Source organism: Perca flavescens, chromosome 19 (assembly GCF_004354835.1).
Source record: "Perca flavescens isolate YP-PL-M2 chromosome 19, PFLA_1.0, whole genome shotgun sequence".
Taxonomy (NCBI): domain Eukaryota; kingdom Metazoa; phylum Chordata; class Actinopteri; order Perciformes; family Percidae; genus Perca; species Perca flavescens.
Window position 1 is genome coordinate 20,811,701 of NC_041349.1, and position 12,463 is coordinate 20,824,163.

At 41.0% G+C, this 12,463-nt stretch overlaps 1 protein-coding gene across 9 annotated transcripts in view; it reads right to left on the reverse strand.

Annotated features, from left to right (window-relative positions):
* Nucleotides 1-12,463, reverse strand: part of LOC114574022 (adhesion G protein-coupled receptor L3) — a 219,952-nt gene that overhangs the window by 141,713 nt on the left and 65,776 nt on the right. For all 9 annotated transcript variants that reach the window (XM_028606304.1, XM_028606305.1, XM_028606303.1 and 6 more), the window contains exon 3: nt 10,990-11,211. In XM_028606304.1, coding sequence (XP_028462105.1) covers nt 10,990-11,044 — 55 coding nt within the window. In that variant the 5' untranslated portion in view covers nt 11,045-11,211. The remainder of the gene's footprint in view (nt 1-10,989; nt 11,212-12,463) is intronic.

Genomic DNA, 12,463 nt, shown 5'->3' on the forward strand with positions numbered 1-12,463 from the left:
CCAATACAAAATACCCACCATTGTATTATGCACAGGGAGAACATGCAGCGGAGAAACATCTGCAGTGGGCCATTTTGTTTGATGCCGTTGCTTGCTGTGGACTGGCATCGCTCACTCTGCCTCTCCAGTTTCAACCCTTTCTCAGTTCATCTTGTGGCAGAGAAAGAAGAGCATTATCACAGTGAAAAAGGATCTCCTTCTAACCCCGTCCTCCTCCTCCCGCCACCAAATGAAAGGCAGAGATCACGGAGGCAGCATGTGTGTGCGTGCTTGCATGCCTTTAAATATGTGTGGAGAGTGGGAGGCAAGACGGAGTGCCCCAGTGGGGAATGTGCACCTGCAATTTTTCCCATTTGACACAATTGGTCTTTTGTAGGGTCTTATGCACAGGGGGATGTCTGTAAAAGTTATGGCTCCTGCCCTTAACCCCCACCCCCCTAAAAAAAGACATCTTCACTATGGTACTCTCCATCTTACTTTAGGCTGTCAGATGTATGGGTATGTATGAACTAAGATTGTAACAAGCTGCAGATCATAGATCACAGAGCATACAGAGTCATATTGAACATTTACATTTATTCATGTTCATATTTAATTAGCTTCTGTATTATTCTGTACACAATATGTTGATGGAGCATTGTAGATTGGTTCATAAGGAACAATAGAAAGCCAATATCTGGAAAAAAATGAGAGTTACATTAAAATAAAGAACATTTACAAAACAGAACCACATCTAAAAAATGTAATTTAGTCTTTAAATGTTTTGGCAAGATTTATAGATAATGTGTGGTGACTAAGATAGAATAACCTATATCTTTCATACCATGGACAGGTCATTTCTGTTATGAAAATATTGTAGAACCTTTGGAAATATTTGGAATTTATGGATCTGTACATTAAGATTTGCCACTTGATAATCTTGGTTGTTGTTGTGTGATCTAGTGATGCAGGACACTTCAATCAATCAATCAATCAATCACTTAATCAATCAATTAATGAATGAATGAATCAATCAATCAATCAAACATCTATCAGGTCAGTCTCTGCACTCCTTTAAGCAGATCAGGACCGTAAAGGAAAATTCCAGTTTATTATAACTTGGATCTTATTTTTGTTGTTTTTATTTTCTATTGGTAAGAATACTTTTCTAAATTCACTGAATTCAGTGGTGAAATCAAGAAACACGGCAACATTGCGAAACAGAAGTCCAATAGTTTAACAACACCGAGAGGTCAGATTTTAAATAAACTGCCAGGTGAGCCAATCTTATTTGGAAGAGAAAAAAATGTCATGACCCAAACTGTCAGTTGTAAACATCCATCACTGTGTACAGACTTCTTGGGAAAAAACTTTTACCTTCCATGCACAGTTTTTCCACCGCATATGTTTTCTTGCCCGGTGTGACTTGTTGGCGTAATCTCAGCAATTACTCTGGTGAATACAATGTCATCATAACCGATGACTGAAACTACCAAAATATGACCCAAGTTGTAATAAAACAGAATTATCCTTTAAGCAGAGGGTCAAGGGAGTATGATTTAGGGAGTATGTTTGGTTAGGATATCAGTGATCCATGGCCTATACTGTTGACTCCTCCCACGTCTGACAGCTGCAGCGTGAGACAGAGGCCAAGCAGTGACCCCACAGTTTTGATACAGTACATCTGCAGAGGAAGATTTGTGTTCCAATGTGGGAAGGCCTGAAAGAAGGAAGATAAAGGGAGGGAGTGTGTGCCCGTCTGTGTGTGCTGTGCATGCAGTACATAAAATACATAAACTACGGTGCATTTTCCATCCCGTGTAAAGCACTAGAACTGTAAACTACTTGACCCTGGCATCCTTCCAAACAAGGAGGCCATGCTGAGGAGCTACCATTACTCCCGCGCTATCCATTCCCCTCTCTCCTTCCTTTTATTTTAATGAGAGCACAATTAATAAGGAAATGGAACAGCTTCCCAAAGGAGGCTGGCTCCTCCACAATGGAAGCCTTCTTTTGTCAATGGCTGTATTGAATTCCCCTACAAGGCCACTGGGCCATATTGAAGGCCATCTCCAGTATCGCCCCACCTCCCCCACCACCACCACCGGCTCTCTATTGCTTGCTCCCTCTCTCACTTATCCTCAAAGTCTCATGGGCTAATCTGTGCCATAGTATCATTTGATCCCTAACCGCTCCAAATGTAGACTTCACAATACTTCATATTGATTCGCTGAGACAAAATCACCAGTTACTGTACATGCTTGGTTTATTCAATGTCAAAGCTGAGGGAAGAAAGTGCATGGTCACACACCATCTTGCCCATAATTGGTTTATGCTGCGTCTGTGGTGAACTTTAGTTTCAGGCAAAAGGTATTAGATCTTCAGTAGTCTTTGTTTGTGTATGCATACATTAAAATCCACCCTGATAGCTCAAGAGCTGCATGAGGAAAAGAAAGAGAGATCAAAAGGAACAATAACTAATTAATCCTTTTCCTTTTTTAATGATTGCCTTTGTTGAGGAAATAAAGGTGGTATCGCTTCACCCCATCCTCTGAGTTGTACTAAGGAAAGCACCTGTATTTTTCTCTGCCATTCTCTAATGACCCCAATTGATCCCTGAATTATTCAATAACAGCGAAAATGCCTCATGCATCAAACAGACTATAATCAAAATTGACTGACAATGTGCAAATGAAAGCAGAGAACCATTTGTTTAGGTGCTCTCATTGTACTGTTAAATATAATTATTTAAAGAATGTGGTCTCCATTTGAGTCTGCTTTCTTGTTCTGGTGACAGGGTGCCATTATGTGGACTTTTTCATCAACAGAAAGTGCCAGTGTATTTCATCTGGGGCTACTGGAAAAGCAATTCACTGTTTGCTGCCGTGTGGCCATAAGGCAACATGTTACATAAGCTGAAGTAGGCAGCTTCCCTTGAAATAAGATCTGCATGTCTCAATGTCACCAAACAATGCCAAAAACACTACAACTTGATCAATAGCCTCGCTAATGTGAAAGACGGACAGACACAGAGAGCAACATAGCTAGATGACTAGAGGAATAGATAGTAGGGGTGTAAGTACTAATTATTATTATTATAATTATCATTATAAATAAAATAATACAACGGTCAATATTTGGCTACATCCCTACACAACCACAGCTCTGACCCAAAGTCTGTGTGACATTCAGAAGAAATATTGTTAAGGCTAATCTTTCCAAGTAACTCTCTTCTCTCTCTGCACTCCTTTGCCTGTAGCATGTGTCATACTTATCAACTCTAAAAGAAATATCAGACCACCATGTACAGTGCTGTCTGAAGAATTTACATTGCATTAGCAGTCATAACGCAATTGCATCTTAAAGGAATAGCTTGATGTTTTTATGTTTTATTATCAAAACAGTAAAAACATTCAATCCTAATGGCAGCTAAATCAAACTGTATCAAATAGGCTTCGGATTGCGGTATATCACATTAGAATCTTCTGACATGTAAAGATACATAGCCCTAATAAGAAGATCCCCCCCACGCAACACAGAAACATAAAACATCTAGATATCAATGCATGTCATTAGCAACATGTGGTTCATAAAGGGGAGATGCTAATCAAAATAATTAGCAAATATGCATATAGTATGGCCTCAAGGCATGTATTGTAATCATGTACTGCTGCAACAATTCATCATGTGGGTGGGGTGTGTGTGTGTGTGTGTGTGTGTGGGGGGGAGCCTCACTGTGCTTCACTCACACACTGTCACCCTCACTCATGATTGTGAAAGCTTTACAAAGCTGATACATTTGCATATGTACAGCACTGCACTGTCTTAAATTGCAGCACGTAATCATCTGCCCAGTTTTCAATCGCACCGACTATGTGTCATCACAATGCAAATATGTCAAATATGCAAACACGTATTGTAAGTGGACGCGTTGGATGTATTTTACAGGCCAGGGATAAAAAGCATATGCTGCTCGTATTGATTTCACAGTAGGGAAGGAAAAAGTAATTAATTTCATAAACTGAGTGAAGCATAGGTCGCTGCATTGTGTCTCTGCGTGGTGTCTGTTTGCCCTTCCTGCTCCTCACATTCCGCCCACACCCCAAATTACTGCCTGACCCCTGCTGTTAAGCAGTGTGGGAAACCCTGTGGTATTTCACGCCCACCATTTGTGCCCTGTGAGCTGGTCTGATAGGTTACTCAGCAATGCTCTCTCCACTCCGACAGACACCACGAACACATGCACTACGCACACGCGCACATTATGCAGCCTAATGTAAACTAACATCCACTGCCACTTGACCTTGCTGTCAATATCTGTCCTCATTAAACACCCTTCGACCAGCTGCAAGTCCACTTTAAATGGCATCATTCAACGCTTACCAAATTATGCCTGTGCAACCGCGCTGAATGAATGGGGAGTCTAATTCATTTATTGGGAAGATATACAGAGGTCCCAGTACGGACACCTATAAAACATGCAGAGGTATTTAACCCTACCCTGCCATTCTTAATGTTGCTGTCATTCTTTCCTCTTAGGTTGCAAGTTCTGACAGCAATTTGGCAATGTCAAGCAGTCACTACTGGTGCCATGGGCAGCAAAGGCCATTCTTTTATTCCCCCTATCAAGCAGGTATTGATTTTTCACTCATTACAGAAGAGCATAAAAAGAAAAGGGGATTTCTGCAAGCAATGCCAAATGCCACACAAAGTGTTACTAGGGATAACATGAAAGTGAGAACTGGAACTAAATACAAAGAAAAGTGGATTTTACACCCAGTATATTTACTTTAAATTCAAATCTTACAATTCAATTTAAATAAGACCACGTCCTGACAAAGCAAGACCCACTAAAACTGCAATACAAAAAAAAAACATTCAGAAAGAAGCTATAAAAAAAAAATGGCATCCAAATGACAGCTGTAAAGACCACCCTTAGGGGAGGCATAAAAAACTAAGTAATTTAACTATTATCTATTTTCAGGAAGACTTGTGTAGCTTATAGGACAAGCATAATCCATTTCCAGGAAAAAGAGTTGCAAATAAAAAAAAAAGAAATGTTTTCAAAGCAATCAAAATTCTACGTGAAACTCAAGAAACAAAATTATTCAAACTATCTCAAAGTCAGGACTCTCCTGCAGTGCTCAAAAGCAACTGAAGTATCTCTGTTGTCTAATCATGCCTATACTTTAGAGTAAACTGAATTATGTTTATCATCACATACTGTATGGCGCTATATTTTCATGCCAGCAGATCAAGCGCAGTGTCCAAGGACGTTCTAATGTCAACGGGCACAAGCTGATGTTTTCCTGCCTGCGCCCGTTTAGTACTTTAGTGGCCTTGCCTTGACATTTATTGTCCCAGTATGTGCAGTACATTCTACATTCCAAGTTCCAGTTTCAGGCATGTTGTAAGCATTTTCAAATGCATTATCCAGTGTGGATAAGGCATTCTATCTCACACAGCTAACACTGGGCTCTAATAAGATAAACACACAAATGAGGCTGGAAGTAAGAGTTTTTCAAATTGTAACTCGCTAGCCTGATCAACACTACCTGCACATAAGAGCACATCGACATGCTGAAGTTATGTTTTTAATCTAATATCACATTTAAATGCATACATAATTAACCCCTGCACTCTATCTGCCTGTACTGTACATTATGCCGCTGCCAATGAATGATTGACATCCAACCACTCCAAAGCCCACTTATTTTCAATGCTTCAAGGAGGCATCTCACAGTCACAACAAAACAGTACATGCCTCAGTGGGCTCTACAAAGAACTTTCTCCCGCTTTGAAATATGAGCTCAAATAAATCATTTGTTTAATTAATTAAGCAAATTAGGCAAATCCAGGGATGCCTAGGCGGATGGAGTCAGTGCCCTGGCACAAGGAGATTAATTAAGTGGATCCGTACGGGAACAGTGAGACTGACGTTGGAGTTTAATGCCCTTGTTTGGTTAGATAAGTCTCGCTTTGCCAGACCAACCTCCACACGCTGCGGAGGAAGGTCTGGCTAGTCCACACAGCATTCCCGGGATGGGAGAAAAATGTGCTCTGGATTATTGGCATTTATTTAAACCAATCACAATTGTCATAGGTGGCACTAAGCTCCACACGGAGACGCTGCAAAATAGCCTCGGGAAGGATGTGTTTGTAAGGTGTAGGTTGGCTTGGACTCAACTTTGTGTAAGCTCTGCAGGAGAGTAAGGGGCTATATGAATGAAAGAAAGGGAAAGACAAAAGCAAGATGGACATTACCTTAATTGTTACGACTCTTTCTTAGCCCCTTTTGCAGAATTGCCAATTACCTGACATTGTTCTGAGACACACAAATATGCTAAATAGATCTGCCTCGCTGTCTCATCCATCCCTCATTACATACCTGTCCCCCACCGGCAAGGCGATATCTGCTTCCAGGCTTGATGTATGCACTAGGATCTGACCATGAAAAATATGTGTCAGACTTCACGCTTTCATCTCTTGGATTGGTCCACCAGCCGCCATCAATTATAGCGTTGTATCTCCAATTCCATGGGGTGGTATTAAGTGGAATGAATATAAAATCGTTCCTGGAGCATTTTACATGCACAGAAACGCATGATTAATGTGCTGCTCAGGCATGGCCAGAGTGTTTGGGACATTGCTTTTTCATTGTAATTCATCGTTACCGAAACAATGACAAGGGTGCCTTTTACTTATTTTTCAACCCAGTGACAGCATCTGTGATAGAACTTTTTATTAATCTTGCAAGACTTTCTAGCTATACAGTACTTGCCTACCACACAAACACACACAAACACGCACACACACACACGACAAATAACTCCACCCAAACAGGCTTATCACGCTTGTCCAGAAATATTCCTCATTTTCCTCAGACAAGTGTAAAGTGTCAGACAGTTGGGTACGTGTTGACATACAAATAAAGACAAGAAAGGGCAGGACACTGAGCAGCTTCAATAGCAGACTCTTAGCTAACACGGTACGAGCAGATAAAGTGCTATTTCCTGTGTTCAATTCCATTCATCCGTGCACATGTGTGTGCATGCCTGTGCCTGACTGTATATAGACAAAAGGGACTGGAGATCCCAAAGTAGGCCAGCATCCCCTGGAGTACACATTTCCAACACTCTCAGGGAGCAACATGCACAATGACATTGTGGTGAATATTCCCACTAACGCTTCCCCAGCTGCAGAACAATTTACTGGCAACATCTGGCCGTGTCTGCTTATAGCATCAGGGTTGGGTTTTAAATGATTACTTTTTCTTAGTAAAACTGCCAAATTATTTACTTGGGATGTCAACCACTTAATCTGGTGTTCAAACAAGCCTGAAATGCTCAAATGTGGTTCCTTTAGGGCATTCCTTGCAGCACCAAAAACCATAGCTACTAGACGGTGTCAGTTGGATGTGGCCTATTCCTATGGGATCAATGATTGATTGATTGTTGTGGTATGAGTAACAAAACAGAATGATTGATGTGAAGAACTGTGCAGGTGTTTTTGAACGTTTCAGCCCATTTATGACAATCATGAATGCATTGCTGCTGATCATTTTTCCAAATGGGTTAGACAGCTTTTTCATCCCCTTTCACACCATACTGACATAGACTAAAAGCAATGGCAGCCTGGAAGGTAGGAAAATACTATGACCAATCCAGAAAACTATGCTTGGAAAAAGTAATCCTGCACTAATGTGTACTATATTAAATGTGTGGTAAATGAACTAAAACGTGCAAAAACACAACGTACTTCCTTTAAATAAACTGCCTGTCACAGAACGTCTACGGCGGACACGTTTCAGACGGCCGTCTTTTTTATATCATCTCACATCCATCCCCCATGACACTTTCTAATTGGCTGAGGCTGACTGTCCTACAGTTAATGTTTATCCAGCCAATGGACCATCGATATGAATCTCTTTAATCCCAAGACAAGCTTAAATGCTTTTCGTTCCAATGGTGTTGTGGACACAAGATTTCTAGTTAGAAGACAGTGTACACTTGTGTCTGAAAATGTGTCTCAAAATGTCTGAAAGTGCAGCTCAAACGCAGCAGACAGACAAAAGATTCACGTGGATAGGACGAGAGATGTTTACACGCTGTGTGATTGACACATCTGTTGTAGATGAGCCCTTAAGAGTCAATGCTAATCAAATACAACGTCAAGAGGTAAAAACAATAAGGAGTAATAACACTGAACGCACACAGGCCTTCTACTATATGGTTCTTTGTGCATGGATATGCTTGCCTGTGTCACTTCGAACAGCGTACTGTATACTGTACAGTTGGTGCATTGAAGTTAATGTTGAGGGTTCCAGAAAAAACTATAATATGCAGTTGTATGTTAAGATAGTATATATCTGTAATTTCTCAGAATAAATTGTACTAAGACGTGATAGTTAAAATCTTATTAAAAACCTGCCAAAAACACAATGTTGACAAGAAGAAGCACAACTGGAGAAAAAAATGGGGGAAAGTGACATTATTTTGAATAGGGCTGCAACAACGAATGGATAAAATTGATAATATTCGATTACTAAAAAAGTTGGCAACGAATTTCATTATCGATTCGTTGTGTCGCGCAACTATTACGCCACTCAGTAGCGGAGATTAAAGAAAAAATTTGAGTTGAGCGCGGAGCGGAGCAGCGCGGAGCGAAGCAGCGCGGAGCGGAGCAGCGCGGAGCGAAAGAAAAGAAAAAAAGCGCAGAGCGGGGGTAGAGGAAATACGGAGAGAGACCGGAGAGACCCGTAACGTTGTTCTGAAACACTTGGCGGAGGCAGAGAAATCAGTACGACCCAAGTCATCCAGGGTGTGGGAGCATTTCACACTAAATCAATCAAAAACGTGTTAATTGCAAGATAAGCAAAAGCGACTATCCTACTTCTGTTCCGTTCTGAAGTGAGGAACGTACCGTCCCTCCAGTAGCTCTTCTGGTGCTGCTGTTTACTTGTTATCCAGCAGACTAGCATGACAAGCTAGCGTTAGCTCGGTAATAACTGTAATAAAGCAGGGGTGGTATAGTTTGCAAGACTAAAGACACGGTTTTATTCACTCACCTTTTTTGGCCCATTAATTTTTCAATCTGTTGTCATGTATATATGTGCTTGTCCCATATCAGTTATTGTTGACAAATATATTAGTGTGTGGTGTATAAATGAACTTAACTTGCACTTACTACAATGATTGTAATAATTTAATGAATAAGTGTGTGTGTATTGAGTTGATGTAAATTAATGCTTTTTTGTTTTTTTTTATCCGATTCATCGATTAATCGAAAAAATAATCAACAGATTAATCGATTATTAAAATAATCGTTAGTTGCAGCCCTAATTTTGAATAAAAAGACTACAAATGGTAGAAATGAACTCACCAATTGGTGTTTTTACCACCACTAAACATTTATGAGGACCTGAGCTTGGCTAACTAATTCCACAAGGAGAGTGGCAGTTAGAGATTATTCCCACTGGACATTACATTTCATTCATTCCATTTCAAGTCAGTACTGAGTCATCGGTAGCTCTCACACACAAACAGCACTGTGTCCAACCAACATTATGGAAGGGGGGGTTAGTGTTGACTAGATTGTTAAAACTCACAACGGGTAGCCTTGTGTGACTTCAGCCATCTGTATGTTACTCCAGGATTTTAATCACAGCATGCCGTTAACGTACAGAGGCACGATGCGATGTTGGGATTGCTCAAATCAAAGGTGGGACTAAGCGACAGATAAAAACGTTAACTGTCTGTGTACCTACATTGTCAGTTGGAAGCAAAAATGAAGCCCTATTGATAACACTAATGTTGTGGGTGCTATCACTGCAAAAGTGAGTAAGTATTTTTTTTCTGGTTGATTATAAAGTGATCAAATCAATCATCTTATCAAAATGAATTGTAGTTCAACTTTAAAACTGCAACCTACAGTGTAGTCCTCATGATCTTTCTTAGTGGGATTTTGGCTGACTCGCTGCCTCATAATGTTTCCACCTCTGGTCAATAGAGCTAATGTATGACATATTGCTGTCCCCTGAACTCTTTCTTTTGAGCATTAAGACAAAACTAACGATGCTGGAAAGCGTGCTTTCATTAGCACTGGATGTTGAACCCAGTTGCCTCTGCGCTGCGTAGATATCGCAGGACAAAAACAATTCACTTAGCTTCAAATCTCCCATTAATGGTTTGAGCCATATCAAATTAACATTGTTATGGGTTATTGCCCCACTCCCAACACTCCCTACATCTAGTTGATTGTGACCAATCATCCGATCACACACACACTTCCACACACCCACAAAGCGCCCGACCACCACCACTTATTTCTTTTAATCTGAATTTAAATTACTTCATTTAGTTTGCCTCTGAAACAATTCACAGAAGACCAAAGGGAAACTCTCTCTAAAACTACGGCGGTTTCCGTTTACCGAGAGGTGGGAAAAGAGGGTCCTTGCAACTTCATCTTAAGATCTTAATGCGTGAAATGATAAAAGACAGTTTTTTTTTCTCCTCCTGCAACTCTCGCTATACTAAACATGCGCCACTAAGCCAAAGCAGTGTTAATGATTCTTTGAAAGTAATTTCACTTCATTTCCTATTGCCAGGAGAGCAGGAGACTGAGATGGGAGAAAGAGGGACAGATCTAAAAATAGGTAGAAAATCAGAGAAAGGAACAGACAAGAGAGTGCAAATACGAACAGTGCAGAAAAAAAGTTGCTGGGAGTTTAAGGAGTAAAAAAAACTGCTAATTAGCGAGAGCCGCTCGATAGACGGCGAAAAGGATACAGACATAAAGTCAGAGGCTTTTATCGCAGTTGGCTGACAGAATGTGGCGCTTAAATAGCAAAAGGATGAAATTCTGATACGGCTTCAAATCGTGCCAGTAACAAAATGCAAGAGGTATGTTTTGTGCCCACATCTGATCCACACAGACACGTCCACAGACACACACACAGACACAGACACACACACACACTCACACAAAAGCTCTAATGAATGAGAAACTCACCCAGAGCGGCTGGTGCGAAGAGGCTGGCAAGGACTAGCAGGCGTGCGGTCCACATGGCCTCCTCCTCTTACCGCCCGCTGCTGAAGGTCCCAGTTGAGTTCAGTCTTTTGCTGGCAAATGCCCGAATCGGGTGCTTTCTTTATGGCACAGCTCCCTCCACTGCGCCACAATTCCCACAACACCACAAGTCGTGTTGCTCTGGTGCCAGATGCCGTCCAAAATCTGTTACAAAAAATGAAAAAATAAACATACATGTTAGCTGAAAAGAAGAACTCAAATTAATGAGTAACAAGCACAACAGATGGATGCGCCATGGCTTTACCCTCCTTGCGCGCCGTCCTTATGGCATCGTGAGTTTCAAGTTGTCATCAAGTGACACGGTGCAAGTTGCTCAATCTCCAGTCAGCTGAACTCATATCTGGTGTGATCAACTAAACACTTAGGCGTTGCGAACCACAAAGTGTATTTTGGGATATTCTGTTGTTGTTTGCTCGTCAACGTGTTAACTCCCCCACCTTACCAGTAAATCACTCCCACAGAGAAACAAGAAGTAAGAGATGAAGCACACGCTGCTTTAGGCTTTGGCGTACAGCTATGTGTGTGTATGGAGTATACGTCTTTGCACACGCATATGTGCTCCAGACCTTATGTATTCTTGCAAGGCCTGATGGTAATTGACATAAGAAATGCGGCGGTGTTTTCTCTTTCCTGTGGGCATGAGCCATAACTTCACAGCTTGAGGTGTTGCACCTGTGAATGTATTTGCACGGCCTAAGAAACATCTACTGTGCTCGCAGGCTTCGCTCCAAAATTCTAGTCAACAAAAATGATTTACCAGACCCACTGAAAGCTACCCTTCACTGGTCAACGACGAACTGCTAAAACTGAGTGAAGTCATCGCAAAGCGATTGCTAGTTAACAAAAAACTGAATTGAATGAACATCGAATGGGATTTATATAGTGTTGGCTTGTGACTGCTGTGAGATTGACACTCAGGATGTGTCAATGTTCACAAAATGATGCGTGAAAATTTGCAACTCCACATCCCGTAAGTGAATAAGTGAAGTATGAATATAGAAAACATTGTTAGATCAGGATAAAAAATGTTCCATCTATATTCTGATGAGATTCTCAGGATTATCCTTATCAAACTATTAAGGTTAAGTCAGCTTTAATGATTAGGTAATCCAAACCCCTCTATTATCCACTATCAACCATGACCTCCTGAAGAAATATAATCTCTGCAAAATGATGCAAGCCAAAGAGTGCACACAATGCCGCCATCCTCTACACAAGCATTATCCTTGGCACATTAGGCATTCCATACTGCATTTTAATATTGCGGGGAGTTAATTCCTTTGTGGGACGGCAGCAAATCTGGTTACAAAAGGTCAAAACGTGAGCACTGCATCAAAGGACAAGGCACTGGGGAAACTGACTGACATCAAAATCTCAAATTATACCAACAGTGAAT